This window comes from Gopherus evgoodei, chromosome 3 (assembly GCF_007399415.2).
Source record: "Gopherus evgoodei ecotype Sinaloan lineage chromosome 3, rGopEvg1_v1.p, whole genome shotgun sequence".
NCBI lineage: Eukaryota > Metazoa > Chordata > Testudines > Testudinidae > Gopherus > Gopherus evgoodei.
In genome coordinates, this window is record NC_044324.1 from 49,366,313 (window position 1) to 49,389,491 (window position 23,179).

A 23,179-nucleotide genomic window follows, 5' to 3' on the forward strand; every position below is an offset into this window, starting at 1 on the left:
AGGAAGAAACATCTATTGCCTCCAGCAGTGTCTTTCCAACTAAGCAGCTAGGCTGGCCTTTTAGAGTTCCCCTTCCTGTCCTGGCCCTCTGCTTCTGGCCCTCCTGGCTCCTCCCACCAAGTGGCTTGTGGCAGTCCCTCCATGTCTGCGCCTGAGGGGGCCACTCCTCCTCATTACTGTGTCCTTTTCTGGTGTCCACAATTCAAGAACAATGTTGGGAAAATGTTGGAAGAGAGTCACGAGAACAATTAAAGAAATGGAAAACATGTCTCAATGATAGACTCAAGGAGATCAATTTATTTTTCTTACCAAAGGGAGAGTAAGCGGTGACTTGAGCACAGTCTATAAGTACCTACAGGATAAGCATATGGTTGGATGCTGAAGCTAGACAAATTCAAACTAGAAATAATATGCAAATTTTAACAGTGAGGATACTTGTTAACCACTGGAACAATTTACCAGCAGTTGTGGTGCATTCTCCATCACTGGGAATTTTTAAATCTAGCCATGCTGTAGTACAACCAGAGCTAGTGGACTTGAAGAAGGAATTAATTCATGGACGTCCTATGGCCTGTGTTATGCAGGATGTCAGACTAGAATTAACATAATAAAGGTCCTTTCTAGGTCTGTGAATCTATGTGCAGTAGATTATACTTAATAGCAATCCTGATATTAGCAGTTTCTGTTAATGGAAACCTATTGCTCAGATCCAATCCCATTAATATCAGTGTTAATTGGATTCAGAGATAGGCAATGGCCTTCTGCTTACCAGCAACTTTTTTTTAAAGAAAGGCCCTACCTGCAGGCATGTTTGCAAAGCTGACATTTTGACAGGGAAGGAAGTGTGGGGAAGTGCCTTCCCTGGTGGCAGCCCTACATACCTGCCTGTGGCCAGTGCTCAGCCCATCCCAGTGCTTCCTGCTGGGGCTGCAGTCCAGCAAACCTGCCTGCATGAGAGAACCACACAGGATGTAGAAAAAGATTTCTTTTCTTTACACGGACTCAGTGTTTGCACGAGGGGAAGTATTGCCTCTTAGGGGTATCCAGGGGTGGCGTGTAATTTTCCCAGGTTGCTGGGTGGGGGCTTGAGCTGGTTCTACACTGTATTGGCAAAAGGAACCCTTAACTATTGCACCTGGCCCTTGTTGCCAACAACTCCACGTGACAGAAGGGTTTAATAAATAATATTTCCAGTCTCTGTCCAGGCACCTCAGGTACCAGATTTGCATGTAGTAGTGGCAATGTGGAGAAATGGGCATTGAAATAGGTCTGGCTGGGTCATAAACGTGCAGGATTCTGGTCCTCCATGTTTGCTTACTTATCACGTACAGGTTGCAAATCTATTACACATCTCTTGTGCAATATAGAAATCAATGTAGGACTCCATGAAAGGTCTCTTCCAAAGTTCCAACCTCCAACTACTATCATTCTTGATGACCTTGCAAGTATGTTATAAGACTGGGAAACATTTTGTACAGTGAATAAAATCATCTGAATATTGTTTTAATATAACAGTAGGAATAAAAAATAAGTGCAGCAGAATTTAGCAACCTATTAAAAACTCTAGCAATCTTTTGTAAAATAAAAACTGCTCATGTACTTAAAAATTGCAGAATAATTTACGTGTACTCTGTCTGGTTAATAGGTGGACCGGTTCTAAATGCTATGTATAAAAGCTAATTTAAGCTTGTTCAACAGGAATGAAATTCAGTTTATCTGCTTAAAGGCTGAGTACTAATCAGTGCTAGCTACAGCCTTATTTGAACCCCTGCATGAGGTGAATGTCGCTGTAGGTGTCATGAGAAAGTGTGCTCTTGGAAACTATTGGTCAGGGCCATCTCAGTGTCACACGTTGTCTTCTAAAATTTCCTAATAACTAAAGGGACAGTGTCAGGTTGCTTAAGCCCCAAATTTAAGTTCTGTTAGCAGAAATAAATAAATAAAAACTAATATTAACAGGAATACTAAGATTTTTTTAAAAAAGCAAGAACCCGAACATGGCACTATCTTGCTAGGACATAAGATACGCGAAGTGAAACTGAAAGGAGACTAACCGGGCCTGTGACACTAACACACTCCCATGTGCGATGGTTTGTTAGGACTCGCTACTGGGGGCGATCGCCATTTTACTCAGTGCAACACAAAACTTGGCTGCAGCACCAGGGCAGAGTATGGTGCGACCCCCCTCCTGCTCTGCAAATTAAGATCCAAGGAGAGCTGTGAACAACCACAAAGTCCGTCTTGCCAAAGCGGGTTATTTGGTGCAGTCCACTCCCCGCTCCAGGCAGGGAGCCACGGTTTACGTCAGGCAGAAACAAGGGCAGGAGGAACCGATAAGCATCATTCGCTTTTTGCTGTGGGGTCGCGCTGAGGCGCCAAGCTGTTGCATGTCAGCTGCAGCTGCTTCTGCAACGGTGGAATAAGCAGCCCTGAAACTTCATTATCTTGCCGAGGGCTGATCGCTGCTGCAGTTGGTAGCACAGTAGAAGCCGGGCAGAGAAACTGCCGCGCAAGTGAAATTAACGAGCCGGTAAGTACCATGCAATGGGTGCTGTGCGGAGAAGGGCTTTGTTAACTACAACACTCGCTTTACTGAATGTCTAGGGTGAGCCTAGGAGAACCCGCGTATGGTTATTTCTTTGTTGTTGTTTCCCCCTCCTTTACTGATTCTTTTGCAAATATTTTCTGTATGTTGTACTGGTCCTTCCTGTTAGAAGGAGGAAATGGGGATTAGGCAGCGTTAACTGAGTGCTGATTTTGGTTAAATGCTGCAAAATATCATACTTCCAGGAGAGGCTATTGCATGAAGTCAGGGAAATTTCACGCAGCCTGTGAACCACCGTATTTAGAGGGCTGCATGTAACTGTGCTGGTGCTACAGAGGAATGTGTTTTGCTTTCGTTCTCGGTTTTTTGTGGGGAGTTGAGAGGAAGATTTCTGGGGCTTGATGACATTATGCTGACATTAATGGCTTGATTCTCCACTTCCTTGTACACTGTATAGTTGTATACATCTGTGCAGAGTGAGTGTGAAATACTATCAAATTATAATTTTTAACTCTCCCACTGATTCAGGATGCAAGGCAGTGGTAATGAAAGGCCAGTGGCCTTGTTCTGGTGTAAAGGACAGCAGAATCAGGCCCTCTCAGAATATAAATAAGCAATATTCCTTTGCTGCGTACCTATAAGTAGCGGGGAGGCAAAACATCTCTGTAGAATCTTTTTATTTATGCTGCTGACAATCCGTATGGCTTCCTCTTCTGCCTCCCACCAGAGTTCCCAGTCAAACTGTGTGAAATGAGAGACTCTCTGGGCAGTTCTTCCCCTTCTCATATCCATGTGTTATGTCGGCAGTCTCGGCAATCTAGTCTAAGGCCTGGTCTACACTACGCATTTATACCGATTTTAGCAGCGTTAAACCGATTTAACGCTGCACCCGTCCACACAACGAGGCCCTTTCTATCAATATAAAGGGCTCTTTAAACCAGTTTCTGTACTCCTCCCCGACGGGAGGAGTAGCACTGAAATTGCTATTACCATATCGGATTAGGGTTAGTGTGGCCACAAATCGATGGTATTGGCCTCCGGGCGGTATCCCACAGTTCACCACTGTGACCGCTCTGGAAAGCAATCTGAACTCGGATGCACTGGCCAGGTAGCAGGAAAAGCCCCACGAACTTTTGAATTGCATTTCCTGTTTGCCCACCGTGGAGCTCTGATCAGCACGGGTGGTGATGCAGTCCCAAATCCAAAAAGAGTTCCAGCACGGGCCGTACGGGAGATACTGGATCTGATCACTGTATGGGGAGACAAATCTGTTCTATCAGAGCTCCGTTCCAGAAGATGAAATGCCAAAGCATTTGAAAAAAATCTCCAGGTAATGATACAGAGTCCACAGCACAGTGCTGTGTGACAAGTGTAACGGAAAGCCAAAGAATCAAATGGACACTCATGGAGAAAGGGAGGGGGGACTGAGGACTCCAGCTATCCCACAGTCCCTGCAGTCTCCGAAAAGCGTTTGCATTCTTGGCTGAGCTCCCAATGCCTATAGGGGCAAACACATTGTCCGGAGTGGTTCAGGGTATATCTCTTCAATTTACTCTGCCTCCCCCCCCATGAAAGAAAAGGGAAAAAAAGTTTCTTGACTTTTTTCAGTGTCACCGTATGTCTACTGAATGCTGCTGGTAGACATGGTGCTGTGGCACTGAACAACAGCATCCTCTCCCCTCCCTTCCCCGATGCAGTGTGATGGTGATCTTCGGTAGGGGAGGGGCAGTGGAGAAGTGTAAAGAAGGGCTAGAGAGAGGTTTAAGCAACAAGCGGACACCAAAAACAAGGGAAAAAAAGCGGCAAAGGGTTTGGGAAGTTTCACAGGGGAAGAAGCAGCAAGGGGTTTGGGAAGTTCGGAGGGTGATACAGACGTGGGGGGGGGAGCAACAAGGAGTTGGGAAGTTCGGAGAGAGTGCAGATGCAGGGGAAAAAGCAGCAAAGGGTTATAACAGGGAGACACGGAGAAGCACACAGAGGGGGAGATTGGAGCGGGGGAAAAACAGACACGGGAAAGTTCAGGGAGAGATCGGGACAGCGGGAAGATGAATTTAAGCAGCAAAAACCTTATCTATCTTAACCAATGACTAGGCAAAACAACAAATATCACAATTCTAAGCAAAACTATAACAAGCAACTATATGGAGCAACAAAACAGTAAACTATAACAAGGCAGGTGAACTTACAAGCTCTACAATCTTAACAAACGACATATTAAACTAAAAAAACAAAACCTATGGTGCACCTTATGCTATGGGGAAGTTACAGAGGGCAGAGTGCTATGTGCCCAGGATCCAGCTCCCAAGGAAGCCAAGGGATGGTGGCTACAGCGGTGGATACAGCTGAAAGCAGGGAGTCCCGAGGCAAAGCCCACAGGAGCAGAGCTTAGCAGCGGCACAAACTTATTTTTAGCGGCAAAGCACCGCGGAGTTTAAGAGAGGTTTTAAGACACAGACCAAGGTTTAGCTTGAGTCTGTGTGCTGGGGAAACAGAGCCAGCAACTAAAATAATAAAATAAAAGTACAGAAAGTTTCACAGAGGGATTCTTACCAGTCCCCAAGGCAGCAGCAAAGGCAGAAGCAGCAGCAACATCAGAAGAAGCAAGGAGGGCTCGGTACAGTCTCAATAATCAGGAGATCTCTCAGGTAGCAATTCGTTCTTCGTGGCGGGGGGGTTTAAAAAACGGGGGGTACGCTCAAAAATAAAACGAGAGCGGAGAAAGGACCCCCCAAAACCCCTGGCTGATCAGACCAGGCAGCAATGCAGGAACCTTTCTGATGTTTGTTTTAAAAATGTCTGTTTTTAAAGGCAAACTTAGGCAATTTCCTGCCAGTAATCCTGATAGGCTCCCTCTGTCACAGGGGAGGAGGCACAGGGAAAAACTGCAGGTTAAGCACAGAAACATGTCTGGGCAGAGTCTTGTGCAATAGGTGACTCAAAAGCACATGAGACCTATGACTCATGCCCAGGATCTTAAAAACACAATAGGTCTTGCAGCTCTGGACATTGCCTGCCCTACATGGAGCCCAGGTTCAACGAGGTGATAACAGGACTAACCCTTTGAACAGGGCAGTGGTCCCATTTAGCACGCAGTACAAGTGGCCATCCCTTTGAGAAGGGCAATGGCTCTTGTTAAACAACTTAAGGGGCCCTCCCTTTGAGAAGGGCAGTGGCCCTGGTAAACAACTTAACAGCCAGGGAAGGATGGCCACAGGAGAACAAAAACAAAATGGAGTCTGGGGACCGCTGTAAGAAACAAAATGGAATAGGGGGATAGTTGTAACAGACACTCTCCAGAGGGGGAGTGCACTTTAGTGCTGGGTAATTCCTTAGCTGAAGGCCTTCCCAAGCAATACTGATTTCAGTGTCCGTGTCTTTCTGCAGCTGAGTGTGTCCCAACCTGTTTGTGTGCTAGAGGAGGCTTGAGGGTCTGGCTTAGCAGGATTGGGTGAGGGAGCCCAGGCTGATGGAACAAGCTGGCTCAGTGGTACCCCAATATATCAAGTAGCATCCCAGAAGGTGGAGCAACCTGCCAAGTCTCATCTTCTCTTTTATATACCTGGTTGAGACTTTGAAGGTTAAAATATCAGCTTTTAACAGGATTATTTATGTCATCTCTAAACTGTTGGGAAATATTAGTGGAAATAGTAACAAATACTAAGTTGTAGTGAAACTAGTGAGCTTTAATAGATAGGGACATCATGAATATATATATATATATATATGCACAGGCATACAGTCAATCTCTGCAAGTATCTCTCTCTCTCTCTCTCTTTTTTTTTTAATTGCAGGTGGGTTCTGCTCAGTAGCCTTAAAATAGACCAACGTGTGGGTGAGAAGCTTCAGACTTCCTCCAACAATTTTGAATTAAAGAAGAAGAAATGAATCTTGCAAATGATGGTGCAATGTCCAGAGCCATATTTGACTGGAACTATGTTCTGTGGGAAGTTCGTTTGACATTACTAGCAGCTGGTTTTTTCATCTACCTGGGAGTATTTCTTCTAGCTCACTGGCTGTCCTCATGGATCAGTGCCAGTTATCGCACTTTATCACCACAGCAGAAGGTCTTCTGGAATATGGATATCACACGTGGCCTGTTTGCAGTTCAGAGTTGTGGAGCTGGCTTGTGGGCCTTGCTTATAGATCCAGATTTTCAAGCTGACCAAGTGTATTCACAACAAAAGTGGAGTTGGTTTCACTGCTTAACAGCTGCTGGCTTCTTCCTGCTTGAAAATATAGTTGTTTATGTGTCTATTATTGTTTTCAGGACATGTGATGTGTTCTCAGCGGTTCACCATTTATTTGCCTTTGGTGGGCTTCTTGGTCTGATATTTAACATAAAGTCTGGACACTATCTACCCGTGATGGGACTGCTACTTGAGATGAGCACTCCTTCAATCTGCATGTACTCGCTTCTTCTAAGGGTAAGAACTTGCTGTATTAATTGTTGATGATAGAAGTTTCCATAATGAACCTCATGTTGCCTCTCCCTCAAAAAAGTCTGCAAAGAAATATTGGCCACCAAACTTGGACATTAGTTCTGGGATCAAGGAAGAATTTTTCTTCCAAACGTGTAGTGAATTGGCCCTGGGAATCCTTAATTATAACACTTTAAAATACTTTAATATTTTTTTAAAACCCAATTTTTAGCAAAGAAACAAAACAGAAAAATTAAAAAAAATTAGTTTACTGACACACTAGTTGCGATCTAGTGCACAGGACAGGACTAAAAGTTAGGTGACTAAACTCTATTTTTAAAACATTTTTAAAGACTGGAAATAGTAATATCAGAATGACTCATGAGTGCCAGCAGCTTAATATAAACCATCAAATTTCTGCTGGAGATGGTATGTGCATGTGTGCTCCCACATCTGAGTGTGTATGTCTACTCTATGGATGCAGAGAGGGAGAACAGCCTTGAAGAAATCTGCCATGCTTGTAGGGAGAGAAGAAATCAGCCTTGCTTCCCAAACCATAATCAGTTCCAAGCGGTCTGTCTTAGTGGTTTAAGCTTAAATTCTAAAATATCCAGAATCTTTAGAATTACAGTCATAATTCTTTTCATGTTATTTTTTGTGTCTCTAGCTAGCTGTTCTTCAAATTCTGTACATGGCGGCTTCAGCTAAACATGGAAACTGCCACCGAATTGCTGCCACCGTGGAAACATGCCTGCACCCTAAGGGCACATGGATTGCCCCCGCCGCCCCCGGCGGCAATTCGGCGCGCTGTTTGGGGCAGTGAAAACTGTAGAGCTGGCCCTGATTAGGGGTATGGAACATCTGCCATATGAGGAGAGATTAATAAGACTGGGACTTTTCAGCTTGGAAAAGAGACAACTGATATGATATGAAAGAGGTCTATAAAATCGTGACTGGTGTGGAGAAAGTGAATAAGGAAATATTATTTACTCCTTCATATAACACAAGAACTAGGGATCACCAAATGAAAGTAATAGGCAGCAGGTTTAAAACAAAAGTATTTCTTCACACAACACACAATCAACCTGTTGAACTCTTTGCCAGAGGATGTTGTGAGGCCAGGGCCGGTGCAAGGATATTTCACGCCCAAGGCAAAACTTCCACCTTGCACCCCCACCTCTGGCCCAGGGAGCCAGGGCCATCTCTAACTATTTTGGTGCCCTATGCAGCCTCCCCATGGGGGGTCTGTGTGGGGCCCCACCCCAGGCCTCCACGAGAGGGGGGCGGCTGGTCCCAGGCCTCCGTGGGGAACGAGGGGGCTGGCAACTTCATGCGGGAATTGGAGTGACCCGGCCCCAGCCTGCTCCACTCCCCTGGCTCCCAGTGGCGCCACCAGTGATTGCAGGGGGGTGGCTCCCCCTCCCCCAGCGCCTGGGAGCCAGGGGAGTGGAGCAGGCTGGAGCCGAGTCACTCCACTTCCCACAGGAAATAGCCAGCCCTCCTCCCCCGTCCCCATGGAGGCCTGGGGCCAGCCCTCACCCTTCTCCCGCCACAGAGGACTGGGGCCCCAGCCTACTGTGCTCCCCTGGCTCCCACGCTTGGGGGAAGGAGGGAGGGGGGAATTGCCCCCCAGCACTCACCGGTGGCGCAACTGAGAGCCAGGGGAGTGGACCAGGCTGGGGCCAGATCGCTCCATGGGGAAGAGCCAGGGAGCTCCCCCTGCAGCAGTTTCCACCCCCGGCAGCTCCCAGCCCTGCGGCGCCCCCCCCACAGCAGCTCCCCGACCCCCCCCCCTCCGCCCGGGCAGTGCCCCCTTCAGCAGCTCCCTGCCCCAGCACACCTCCGCTCTGCCTTCTCCCCTGAGCATGCCGGCACCGCTCCACTTCTCCCACCTCCCAGGCTTGCAACGCCAATCAGCTGTTTGCCTCAACAAGCCTGGGAGGGGAGGAGAATTAGAGCGGGGGAAGCGTGCTCAGGGGAGAAGGTGGAGCGGAGGTGAGTTAGGGCGGAGAGCAGTTCCCCTGGACGCCCCCCGCATTACTTGGTGCAGGTGGCCCTCCCCCCCACCCCCCGCCCCAGCTCACTTCCACTCCACCGCCTTTCCTGAGTGTGCTTTTTGGCATCCCCAACCACTTGGCACCCTAGGCGGCTTCCTAGTTCACCTAATGGTTGCACTGGCCCTGTGTGAGGCCAAGACTATAACAGGGTTCCAAAAAGAACTAGATGAGTTCATAGAAAATAGGTCCATCAATGGCTGTCAGCAAGGATGGGCAGCAATTTAAAACCATGCTCTGAAGTCTCTGTAGCCTCTGTTTGCCAGAAGCTGGGAATGGGTGACGGGGGATGGATCACTTGATGATTACCTGTTCTGTTCATTCCCTCTAAAGTGCCTGGCATTGTTTACTGTCGGAAGACAGGATACTAGGCTAGATGGACCTAAGTCTGACCCAGTATGGCTGTCCTTATGTTCTTATGAAATGTGAACATAAGAGCATAGGAACGGCCATACCAGGTCAGACAAAGGTCCATCTAGCCCAGTATCCTGTCTACCGACAGTGGCCAATGCCAGGTGCCCCAGAGGGAGTGAACTTAACAGGCAATGATCAAGTGATCTCTCTCCTGCCATCCATCTTCATCCTCTGACAAGCAGAGGCTAGGGACACCATTCCTTACCCATCCTGGCTAATAGCCATTTGTGGACCTAACCACCATGAATTTATCCAGTTCTCTTTTAAACGCTGTTATAGTCCTAGCCTTCACAACCTTCTCAGGTAAGGAGTTCCACAAGTTGACTGTGCACTGTGATGAACTTCCTTTTATTTGTTTTAAACCTGCTGCCTATTAATTTCATTTGGTGACCCCTAGTTCTTGTATTATGGGAATAAGTAAATAACTTTTCCTTATCCACTTTCGCCACATCACTCATAATTTTATATACCTCTGTCATATCCCCCCTTAGTCTCCTCTTTTCCAAGCTGAAGAGTCCTAGCCTCTTTAATCTTTCGACATATGAGACCCTCTCCAAACCCCTAATCATTTTAGTTGCCCTTTTCTGAACCTTTTCTACTGCCAGTATATCTGTTTTGAGATGAGGAGACCACATCTGTACACAGTATTCGAGATGTGGGCATACCATGGATTTATATAAGTGCACTAATATATTCTCCGTCTTATTCTCTATCCCCTTTTTAATGATTCCTAACATCCTGTTTGCTTTTTTGACCGCCTCTGCACACTGCGTGGACATCTTCAGAGAACTAGCCACGATGACTCCAAGATCTTTTTCCTGATTAGTTGTAGCTAAATTAGCTCCCATCATATTGCATGAATAGTTGGGGTTATTTTTTTCCAATGTGCATTACTTTACATTTATCCACATTAAATTTCATTTTGTTCCCCAATCACTTAGTTTTGTGAGATCTTTTTGAAGTTCTTCACAGTCTGCTTTGGTCTTAACTATCTTGAGCAGTTTAGTATCAACTGCAAACTTTGCCACATCACTGTTTATCCCTTTCTCCAGCTCATTTATGAATAAGTTGAATAGGATTGGTCCGAGGACTGACCCTTGGGTAACACCACTAGTTACTCCTCTCCATTCTGAGAATTTACCATTAATTCCTAACCTTTGTTCCCGATCTTTAAACCAGTTCTCAATTCGTGAAAGGACCTTCCATTTTATCCCATGACAGCTTAATTTACGTAAGAGCCTTTGGTGAGGGACCTTGTCAAAGGCTTTCTGGAAATGTAAGTACACTATTTCCACTGGATCCCCCGTGTCCACATGTTTGGACTAACACAACAGAACGCAACAGGAAAGCTAAATATGTCTGTTATTTATAGAAAACACTGACTGCCTTATCTTGAAGCTGCAATCTCATTTCTCCTTCTTTGTTGTTGTCTCTTCCAGACTGGCAATGCTCATACCCTTTTATGGAAGGCAAATCAGTGGGTACTGATCCACATGCAACACTGCCGCATGGTCCTCACTTATCACATGTGGTGGGTGTGTATTTCCAATTGGAATGATGTGGTGGAAAATCTGGGACTTCCGTATTTTATTGTCTTTTTCATGGGGTTAAGTATACTTACATTAATACTTAATCCATACTGGACATACACATCGACTCGGATTTTCTTCAGTCCAGTTGACAGGACCTTTCGAAATATAGCAGAGAAAAATGGATCCTCTGAAAAATTAAATAGTGAAGCATTTCAGAAGAAGAGGATATAGTGCTGCAACAGCTGTTAGGGTAACAGTAAGATATGGCCAGCAGAAAATAGTGCGAGTTTACTACCGAGTGCATGTAGAATTGCTTACAAGAAGTCTTTGATTATATTGATCCATCTGTAGTTTGCTATCAGTGCACTATACTCATGTATCAAAAGTGTTTTAAAATTGTTGCTGTCTATATTTAAAATGCACATACAATCTTTGTCTGAGTCAGGATTTGTGCCAGTAGTTTTAGCTTGGAAGCATAATGTAATAAAATTTCATTTTGGGGGAAGTGGCAAATTAATCATAGACGTGTAAGGGAGGTGCCATTTGATTGTTAAAATTCTACAGAATCCTAATTTTAACGGTGTCACCGTCTGCAGCAAGGGAGGGAGGACTGGCTGCCTCTCTGCCATCCAGCTCCCAGGTCCAGGTCCTCTAGTTGGTATAAATTTTGAGAATGGAACTTTGACAGAATTTGGTCAAGTTGGGTATTATTGAAAAGTCCGCCTCCCATGAACACAATGGTACCAAACATGACAAGCCCAGAACAATTATGTAGATATATATTTGAGAAAAAATTGAAATGTCAACTTTTTAAATTATATTTTAACACAGGGACGCATTTTGCTTGCATAAAAAAAAGACACTGATCTTTGGTAATCCTAGGGAGGTTAACCTTGACATATAAGACTGAAAACATTTATTAATCGAATCCATCATCAGAGTCATCTTTGTCTAGGCCTCCAGGGCTAGATACATTGTCACATTGATCCTCATGCCACAGTCAGACATCTCTGTATAAGGCAGATGTTTGGCTAGACATTTGCAGAGTAGTGAGCATCTGGTCTTTGTGTATATCCTTTCAAACAGATCCAAAAAAAAATTGTCTGATTGCAGCACTTATATGCTGTGTTCTGTGCATTGACTTTTTCTTTGTGTATTAAATTAATTCTATTCTTACGTACAAGGTCTACTATGACGTAGCGAAGTGTTTTTCAGCCTGTGGTCTGCAGGCTCCTGGGGATCCGCAGACTGTCTAAAATTTCCAAAGGGGTCTGCACCTCCATATGAAAATTTTTAGGGATCCACAAATGAAAAAAGGTTGAAAACCATTGATGAAATACCAACAATACACATTTTTTTGTCCTATACAATCCAGCCCATACTCTCAAACCTTCCTCTAGATTGCCATCTGTGTCCAAATCCTGTAAAAAAAAAAATTTCTTGTACAGTAATTGAGGGTTAATGTATTGTGCCCTTTCTTTCTAGAATGCCTACTGCTGACCTCTGGGAGATTCCCACTTGATATGGATTTACAAGTCTGTTTAAACTGTTGTTTAAAACACTAGACTCATAGACTTTAGGGTCAGAAGGGACCAATGTGATCATCTAGTCTGACCTCCTGCACAAAGCAGGCCACAGAACCCTACCCATCCACTTCTATAATAAACCCCTAACCTATGTCTGAGTTATTGAAGTCTTCAAATTGTGGTTTGAAGACCTCAAGCTGCAGAGAATCCACCAGCAAGTGACCCATGCCCCATGCTGCAGAGGAAGGCGAAAACCTCCAGGGCCTCTGCCAATCTGCCCTGGAGGAAAATTCCTTCCCGACCCCAAATATGGCGATCAGCTAAACCCTGAGCATGTGGGCAATACTCACCAGCCAGCACTCAGGAAAGAATTCTCTGCAGTAACTCAGATCCCATCCCATCCAACATCCCATCACCGACCACTGGGCATACTTATCTACTGATAATCAAAGATCAATTGCCAAAGTTAAGCTATCTCATCATACCATCCCTTCCATAAACTTATCAAGCTTAGTCTTGAAGCCAGATATGTCTTTTGTCCCCACTACTCCCCTTGGAAGGCTGTTCCAGAACTTCACTCCTCTAATGGTTAGAAACCTTCGTCTAATTTCAAGTCTAAACTTCCTAGTGTCCAGTTTATACCCATTTGTTCTTGTGTCTACATTGGTACTAAGCTTAAATAATTCCTCTCCCTCCATAATATTAATCCCTCTGATATATTTATAAAGAGCAAGCATATCCCCCCTCAGCCTTCTTTTGGCTAGACTAAACAAGCCAAGCTCTTTGAGTCTCCTTTCATATGATAGGTTTTCCATTCCTCGGATCATCCTAGTAGCCCGTCTCTGAACCTGTTCCAGTTTGAATTCATCCTTCTTAAACATGGGAGACCAGAACTGCACACAGTATTCCAGGTGAGGTCTCACCAGTGCCTTATATAACGGTACTAACACCTCCTTATCTTTGCTGGAAATACCTTGCCTGATGCATCCTAAAACCGCATTAGCTTTTTTAACAGCCATATCACATTGGTGGCTCATAGTCATCCTGTGATCAACCAATACTCCAAGGTCCTTATCCTCCTCTGTTGCTTCCAACTGATGCGTCCCCAATGCCTATATCTAAAATTCTTATTATTAATCCCTAAGTGCATGATCTTGCACTTTTCACTATTAAATTTCATCCTATTACTATTACTCCAGTTTACAAGGTCATCCAGATCTTCCTGTATGATATCCCGGTCCTTCTCTGTGTTAGCAGTACCCCCCAGCTTTGTGTCATCCGCAAACTTTATTAGCACATTCCCGCTTTTTGTGCCAAGGTCAGTAATAAAAAGGTTAAATAAGATTGGTCCCAAAACCGATCCTTGAGGAACTCCACTAGTAACCTCCTTCTAGCCTGACAGTTCACCCTTCAGTACGACCCGTTGTAGTCTCCCCTTTAACCAGTTCCTTATCCACCTTTCAGTTTTCATATTGATCCCCATCTTTTCCAATTTAACTAATAATTCCCCATGTGGAACCGTGTCAAATGCCTTGCTGAAATCGAGGTAAATTAGGTCTACTGCATTTCCTTTGTCTAAATAATCTGTCACCTTCTCAAAGAAGGAGATCAGGTTGGTTTGGCACGATCTACCCTTAGTAAAACCTGTTAAGATAAGTTCCTGTCTGCATCCTAAAACTTGCCCATACCGGTATTGCCCTGGCCTCTTCCTTTGTCATTCAGTGTTAAACACATTCTGAACTATATGCATTTCCTCACCTTTTGGGGGCGAAGCCAGACTTTCAGGCACCTGCTCCCCTACTTGGTGTAAACTTTGCTTGTACCAATCAGAAACGAACACATACAGTTTTTGAGCCCCGTCCCCTATGACACTTCTATGATGTCATAGTGGGTATTTTAGGCTGGTCTGCCATGTGCAGGCAGAAGAGGAGAAAGAAAAATGAATCCTGTGTACCTTGTCCACACCCGTAACCGAGCCTGATCACCTCGAAGCCTCTCTCAGCTCACGTGTTTTAAGCAGAGTTTCTATGTTTGCCGGTCGTTATGAGTTGGTTTGTATTCGTAAGTATTGGTTATTACTAAATGCTGCATCTGTGTTTATAAATATTGTTTACTGCATCTTTGTTTATAAATATTGTTTGATAGTAAATACTTTAGCCATTGTATGTTTTAAGTTCCATTAACCCTATTAGCTAATCATACGCTGCTCCCCTACCCCTTGTAACTATCCCCAATAAAACTTTAAATTAATTAATTTTAGTTGTTTGCGTGCCTGCAGTTTGCATCATGACCCATATCCTCCTTGCATCCCTTACCTATACAGTCTATTGCCATGTGCAGCCTTGTAAATAACAGGTCTGCATTTTTCTTTCGCCCCTATAAGTACGTGGCAATCTACATGGCGTCACGAACAGGATGCACGGAGGTTGGGCCATGCCCATAGCACACTGCAGATCGTGCAGATAATGAAACTGAACAGTTCCAACATTTGCAGTTTCACCTTCTTACTAGCCAAAATTTGACTAATCCAAAAATAGAATGGATCTGTTCTCTTGGCTCGGGCAAAACTCTAAAAGGTTATACTGTTCCATTAACCCTGGCAGATATGGGATGCCTCCTTCGGTGCCACCCGAGTTTTAGGAGTCAGCCAGCCGATTGTTCCCTGCAGCCTCAGTGCACGGAGACTGTGGAAAACCTCGGTGCTGCAGATCCCTCTCAACTTTGGAGAGAATGTAGCCGCATTGTTAGAAAATCTGGAGGCACCGTTTCCAAATTAATTCCCCCCCTCGGGTAATACCTGCTGATCCGGCACATAAATTATTATGCCAAATGATAAAAGAATTAAATTTGATTAAGAAAACCAAAAAATTGCGACCCGATGAATATAAATCTGAGGATGTTTCCACCGTCCTGTTTAACATGATATGCAAGGCTCTCGATCTGTGTTCTGTCCTCCATGGAGGCACAATGTTTGCAGCTAAACAGGCAGCCCCAGGCTCTCCTAAAGGTAATAATGAGAAGAAGACAGAAAAGGTAGAGCCCATTACTACCCCCCCCAAGTCCCTCTCAGAAAATTTTGCCACCCCCATATGAAGCTCCTAAAACTCCTCTGTATCCAGCTCTGCCAACAGCCCCAGAATTTGCAGAATCTGAAACCGTAGCAGAAGCTTTGCCTATTGCAATAACTAAAACTAAAATAGACACACAAACAGGCAACACCACGCAGGTTACTGAACTGCGAACACATACTAAGGCCGAACTTAAAGAGTTTTTAAAGGAAACGCAACGAAAAGCTGACGAGGCACCTATGGTTTGGGTCGGGCGGCTAGCCTTAGAACACAGAGCAGAATTGGTGGACCGCAAAGAGGCAGGTACCTTAGCCAAAACGGCCAATTGGGCACGAGGCTTCCCGGGTCACGCTTTATTAAATAATCGCATTTGGCCACTTACCACCCCGGCAGCTGCCATTTTAGCAATGAAAGGCAGTTTTAAAGGATTATATATCCCTCTGGGAACTTTAGTTACTCCACACGATCTAATATGGGCAATCGCAGGAGCTTCCATAGCCCTGTGGGATCCACTACAAAATCCACTTAATTTAACTGTTCAACAGCAATTGGTGGCACACCCTTTATACACGTTACTGATCCCACCCAAATTCCTGTCTCAGCAGAGGCGGTTAATTTGGCATTAGAAGCTGCCCCTGGAGCTGATACTGGTGCCATGCTGCACTTGCATGCGGCCGTTCGCAGACCCATCTTAACGTTATTTGAAGTGGTTAGTAAAATTAAGTTGTTACTGCCACCCCCGCCTGCTGTTCTCCCAGTTGATTCGCCACCAAAAAACCCTCCAAAAAGTCAGTTTAATCCCCAAAAATATCCTGAGCGAACTAAAGCTGAACGGGCACTATTCGGCTTCCTTCTTAACAAAGGGATCCCCAAAGAAGCCCTGCGTAAAATGTCAAACCAAGAGCAGCAAAATGTAGCCGAATAGCTAAGCTGGAAAAATTGGGAGGACTATGTTAGGACAAAAAACAAATAGGGGCCGGATGCTGCCCGGCCCAAATTAAAGATCCCACCGATGAACGCCCATACGCCACCCTGTTAGTTAACGGTGACACCCCCACTTCCTTTTTATTAGACACTGGAGCTCAAGTTTAGCGTTATTGAGCCCAACGTTCCCCACTGGCTGCTTTATGTTTGTTCAAGGTCTCAATGCAGTACAAGAAAAACCCGTGGTTTGGGTTAAAATTGCCCACGTAAGAAAAATAAAAGCCTTGTTGGGATCAAAAAATCTGCTAGGTGTCTCAGATATTAAAAAATTTAAACTGCATGATCAAATTCTGCAAGCCCTCCCTATAACCGTAGGCGATCATTCCCCCTATACCCCCGAAGTAGTTAACTCCTAACCATGGAAATTTTCCCCTATTCCCACAAAATCCGAAGGGCTTCCCCTTATTGAAGCTTTGCTCACTCAGCTTCTAGAAAAAAAAATAGGGTCACTGCATCCATCTTTCTGTCCGCAGGTTGGGGTATTCCCAAGCCCGGCGATCCCTCTAAATATCGCCTTGTCATTGATTACAGACAAGCTAACAGCCGTGTAAAGCCTATCGCATTTTCCAGCTCTGTCACCATTCCCGAAATACAGCGGCAACTAAGCGATGCAAGTAATCAGTGGGCATGTACTCTTGATTTAAAAGATATGTTTTACCAAATCCCACTCCAGGACACACAAGAAATCTTAAACTTTGCTTTTAAGGGCGTCCAATATAAATGGAAAGTTTGCCCACAAGGGTTCTGTAATTCTCCTGCACTTGCATCGGCTCATCTCAATATCACATTACAAAAGGTAAAACCCCTACAGGATGTGTATGTGGTAACCTATGTAGATGACATTGTCATTTGTGGGCCCAATCCACAAGCAGTTCAAAGTACCACCCAAATGATAATTGATGCATTAGAAGCAGATGGGTGGCAAATTAACAAAACAAAGAGCCACCTGCAGGCCAGCCAGCAGTTCTCATTCTTGGGACTCCAATTCACTCCCACCACTCACACCCAAGCCCCAGCCAGTGTATTAGACCCTTGGACAGAAGCCCCTCCACAAAATAAATGAGAGCTTCAGCAGCTATTAGGTCTCCTTAATTATCACCGCCAATATATCCCGTCACAGCTAATTTTTAACCTAGAAATCCTACAAAGCTCTCTCTCTTCTAAACGCTCCCGAGAAGTATGGAACGCATCAGCACAACAAAGCTTAGAAAAACTAGCTGGCTGGTTCGCCTCTAACCCCCACCTCACCCGTTTTAATTCCCAAGAACCCCTCAACATCAATATGTTTATTACAAAACACCATGTAGGGTTCACTGTACTGCAACATGGCAATGCTATTTACAATTGGGCCCATCGCCTGTCTGGACCCCAGTACAACTATGGTCTAGTGGGAAAAATGCTACTGGCTGCGTCCAGTGCACGTCACTGGTCTCAACTCCCTATCCCAGGTACCCTGTCTGGACCACGTGTTCATTTAATCCCATGGCTTACAAGTACCCCTTCACCCGAGTTTCATGGCACTACTCGCACCTGGCAGCTTCTATGTTTCTATGTTGAGGTAGCTTGGCAGGCATGGACCCTAACTCCCAGCGATAACATCTTAGCCCCCCCCCTTCACCAACCATTATGCATTGAAGTAAAATATGATCCCTGGGTTGTGTCTGACGGGGGCACCTCACCATCCCCTAGGGCAGGAGTTCTTTGTTCCACATGTAATCACTTTAATGTGCAGTTGCTGCCCCCCTCCTGCTCCGCACAAGAATGCGAGGTGCAGGGCATTCTTTTAGCTGCCCAACATGTTGCCTATGCCCACTCTGCCAACAAGCAAGTTGTTTTAGGTATCGATTCTCAATTTTGTTTAGACATTTTAATTGAGCAAGCCTCTCCCTCAGCTTTTGTTAAATTGTGGGACCAAATTTTTGCCCTAATTCGTAAATTCTCTCACCCTTGGTTCGTTACGCACTGTCCCTCCCATCGACCAGACTCTAACACCCTGCATTCCAGTCTTGATCAAAGAATGAGAGAGGTATCCCAAGTTCATATGGCAAATCCCGCCGTACAGGCAGACCCACTGTTGCGCTGGCTCCACGAAGAATGAGGACACTTACCACCCACAAAATTGTACGGCCTGTTATCTAGCTTTTCTAACCAAAAGTCTGAGGTTAGTCGCAGTCAGTGCGAGCTCATTGTTCAGTCCTGTATGCAGTGTGTGCAGGTAAAAACTATGAATTGTCCCTGATATGAGCGCTCTGCATATGCTGCAGAACACTTTGCCCCAGGTAGTACGTGGCAAATTGACTTAATAGGACCCTTGCCAGGTGCTCGTCGTTTTCCAAAAGCCTTAGTTACTGTCGATCTGGGGTCTCGACAAACCTTTTGCATTCCTCTTAATAAAACCAATGCTGCTTCTGTCGCTGTGGCTCTTAAGCAAACAGCAGCTGCCTGGGGCACTCCCACTGAAGTCCAAGCAGATGGTGGACCACCCTTTACCAGCAAAAGCATTGAACAGCTCATTTTCGGATGGGGGCTTCCCTTCACATCCATACTAAATATCATCCTCAAAGCAATGGTGAGGTAGAGCGAAAAATCGCAGTCCTTAAAACTATGTTGCGAACAGCAAACCCCAACCCTGATTTTAAAAACTGGAGCTCATTTTTACCCCGGGTACTTATTGCACTTAACAAAAGTTACTCTCGCTGGCCTCACATTTCACCTACACCTAAGCCGCCTTGGTTCCCCATGTTTAACACCGGCCAACTGGTTTGGCTTACAGAACCCCGGCAAGTACCCTAACACCTACTTAGTGGCTACAGGTACCCCCGGTAACAAGCTAGTTCATCATAACTGGATCAGCAAATGTAGTTCTTAATAAACAAACTAATGCCCCTGAGCAGGGCTCCTATTATTCTGTTTTACAGGTTATACTGCCTTTCCTCACAACATCTTTGCCCCCGGAACCCTTAGGAGAAGGTGGACTACAAACATGGTTCGCCGCCTACTGGGTGCAGGAGGTCAGCAGAAACCAGTCCCTGTCAGCGCTGAATCCAGAAGATTGTCTTGTTTGCTCTACTCAGTTCTCACCTAAATATCCATTACCCTTTCAATTTGTACCAATAGTTTATAATTTTTCTTCATTTAATTTGTCTAATATAAATTGTTCTTCCCCCTATGTGCAGTGGGCTGCTTCTAGTGTTTGGAATAATTGTTCTTCACAATTTAATTCTTATGTGATTCCAGTTCTGAATGCTTGTGGTCGAAGTGATCATAGCTTTCCTTTAATTGAAAGTATTAGAGTTCCAGCATCTCATTGTTGGGTTTTTGTTGGTAATAGTTTAATCCCAGCCCCTACTTGGGTGGGTACTTATTCTAATTGTTCTATGTGGAGTTTCTCTTATGCTAATACATCCCTAACTAAACCTACTCTTACTTACACCTACCCCCCCTCCCCTTAATTGTTCTTATCGTCTTAATTATAACATTCTTTTTGGAACCTTTTATACCTCCATAACACATACGTATCTGTTCCATGCCCAGCATATGCATCATGCTGAGGCTGCTGTCATAAACAGATAGCTAAGGGTTAATGTCTCTTTCACCTGAAGCACCTGACCAGAGGACCAATCAGGGAACCGGATTTTTTCAACTTTGGGTGGAGGGAAGGTTGTGTCTGAGTCTTTGTTTTCGGTCTGCCTGTTTCTCTGAGCTTTGGAGAAGTAGTTTCTGCTTTCTAATCTTCTGTTTCTAAGTGTAAGGACAAAGAGATCAGATAGTAATTTATATGGTTTCTTTTCTTTGGTATTTGCATAAATATAAGTGCTGGAGTGCTTTGATTTGTATTCTTTTTGAATAAGGCTGTTTATTCATATTTCTTTTAAGCAATTAACCCTGTATTTTGTCACCTTAATACAGAGAGACCATTTGTATGTATTTTTCTTTCTTTTTTATATAAAGCTTTCTTTTTAAAACCTGTTAAAGTTTTCTTTACTGGGAAATTTCAGGGAAATTGAGTCTGTACTCACCAGGGAATTGGTGGGAGGAAGAAAACAGGGGGAGATCTGTGTGTGTTGGATTTGCTAGCCTGATTTTGCATTCCCTCTGGGTGAAGAGGAAAGTGCTTTTGTTTCCAGGACTGGGAACGGAGAGGGGGAGTCACTCTGTTTGGATTCCCAGAGCTTGTGTCTGTGTATCTCTCCAGGAGCACCTGGAGGGGGGAAGGGAAAAAGGATTATTTCCCTTTGTTGTGAGACTCAAGGGATTTGGGTCTTGGGGTCCCCAGGGAAGGTTTTTTCAGGGGGACCAGAGTGCCCCAAAACACTCTAATTTTTTGGGTGGTGGCAGCAAGTACCAGATCCAAGCTGGTAACTAAGCTTGGAGGTTTTCATGCTAACCCCCATATTTTGGACGCTAAGGTCCAAATCTGGGACTAGAGTTATGATAGCTGCATGTATCAATCGTGCATCCAGCTTTTTCTCCGTGAATAATAGGTGGAGCCATACCACAATTTCTTCCTTAAGACCGGGTCATTTTTGGATTTGCGGTAATGTCGCATTTGCTGTGCTTCCTCCCAGCCCCCGGGGTATATGCACCATTGGCACCCTGTATCTACAGGGGGGAGGTATTTATACCTTGCCATCTAGCCACTGACACCATCGTAGTACCCACTCGTTTTGGACTCGTTTGCAAACAGCAGCTTCCTCCCTCGCCTCCTCTGTTGTTAGTTTTAACCCTGTCGGTTATATGATGTTACGTGATCAAGTGCTGTTTCAACCCCTTGCTATTGAAATGCTTGCTAATACTACGGCCAAAGGCCTCTCCTTAGTTAATCAGTAGTTAAATTCCCTTGTTCAGTATAGTATTCAAAATAGATTAATGATTCAATATTTGTTACAATCTCCCTCATTTTGTACTAAATTTGCTGAAGTATATCCCGAGTTTGCTGATAAATGTTGCATTTCTTTGCCTTCTATTTCTCCTAATTTGTCCTCAATTGTTAAAGACCTGCAAACGTTGAGGTCTACTGTCAAAGAGTCACGAGAATCCTTCCAGTTTTGGTCATGGCTCGATTGGTTTGGCCTTGCGCCCTACAAATCCTATTTCCAATCCCTGTTTGTGTCCCTTCTGGTTGGGCTCCCTCTTCTGTGTCTCGGATGTGCCTTCATTAAAGCCTGCATTCACAAGTTTGTTGCCTCAGCCTACATCGCTTCCACCCCCGAAGCGCATCCCCTCGTAGCTGGGGATGAGGAGTCGGACTCGGAAGTTTAGGTTTTCGGCCAAACTATTTCGGCCAGGGCACGGGGGCATGTTAAGATAAGTTCCTGTCTGCATCCTAAAACTTGCCCATACCAGTATTGCCCTGGCCTCTTCCTTTGTCATTCAGTGTTAAACGCATTCTGAACTATATGCATTTCCTCACCTTTTGGGGGCGAAGTCAGACTTTCAGGCACCTGCTCCCCTACTTGGTGTAAACTTTGCTTGTACCAATCAGAAACGAACACACAGTTTTTGGGCCCCGTCCCCTATGACACTTCTATGATGTCATAGTGGGTATTTTAGGCTGGTCTGCCATGTGCAGGCAGAAGAGGAGAAAGAAAAACGAATCCTGTGTGCCTTGTGCACACCCGTAACTGAGCCTGATCACCTCGAAGCCTCTCTCAGCTCACGTGTTTTAAGCAGAGTTTCTACGTTTGCTGGTTGTTATGAGTTGGATTGTATTCGTAAGTATTGGTTATTACTAAATGCTGCATCTGTGTTTATAAATATTGTTTACTGCATCTTTGTTTATAAATATTGTTTGATAGTAAATACTTTAGCCATTGTATATTTTAAGTTCCATTAACCCTATTAGCTAATCATACGCTGCTCCCCTACCCTTTGTAACTATCCCCAATAAAACTTTAAATTAATTAATTTTAGTTGTGTGCATGCCTGCAGTTTGCATCGTGACCCATATCCTCCTTGCATCCTTTACCTATACAGTCTATTGCCACGTGCAGCCTGGTAAATAATAGGTCTGCATTTTTCTTTCGCTCCTATAAGTACGTGGCAATCTACAAAACCATGTAATTTGTCCCAATTACCATTGACCTCAATGTCCTTAACTACTTTCTCCTTCAAAATTTTTTCCAAGACCTTACATACTACAGATGTCAAACTAACAGGCCTCTAGTTACTCGGATCACTTTTTTTCCCTTTCTTAAAGATAGGAACTATGTTAGCAATTCTCCAGTCGTATGGTACAACCCCTGAGTTTACCGATTCATTAAAAATTCTTGCTAATGGGCTTGCAATTTCATGCGCCAGTTCCTTTAATATTCTTGGATGAAGATTGTCTGGGCCCTCTGATTTTGTCCCATTAAGCTGTTCAAGTTTGTCTTCTACCTCAGATGTGGTAATATCCACCTCCATATCATCATTCCCATTTGTCATCCTTCCATTATCCATAAGCTCCTCATTAGCCTTATTAAAGACTGAGGCAAAGTACATATTTAGATATTGGGCCATGCCTAGGTTATCCTTAACCTCCTTTCCATCCTCAGTGTTTAGCGGTCCCACTTCTTTCTTTGTTTTCTTCTTATTTATATGGCTATAGAACCTTTTACTATTGATTTTAATTCCCTTTGCAAGGTCCAACTCTACTT

The 23,179-nt window shown here is 44.5% G+C and overlaps 1 protein-coding gene across 4 annotated transcripts; it reads left to right on the forward strand.

The window, feature by feature from the left end:
* The first annotated feature begins 2,125 nt into the window (after window positions 1-2,125).
* On the forward strand, window positions 2,126-20,167 carry LOC115648242 (protein CLN8-like). 4 transcript variants are annotated; one of them, XM_030555549.1, is made up of 4 exons: window positions 2,126-2,530; window positions 6,337-6,969; window positions 10,871-10,966; window positions 19,460-20,167. In XM_030555549.1, the coding sequence occupies exons 2-4, from the start codon at window positions 6,427-6,429 to the stop codon at window positions 19,991-19,993; spliced, it is 1,173 nt and encodes a 390-aa protein (XP_030411409.1). In that variant the 5' UTR covers window positions 2,126-2,530; window positions 6,337-6,426; the 3' UTR covers window positions 19,994-20,167. The 4 variants fall into 4 exon arrangements, with proteins under 4 accessions (XP_030411409.1, XP_030411412.1, XP_030411410.1 ...); XM_030555552.1 differs by having other exon boundaries at window positions 10,871-10,962; XM_030555550.1 differs by lacking the exon at window positions 10,871-10,966.
* Window positions 20,168-23,179: the final 3,012 nt, after the last annotated feature.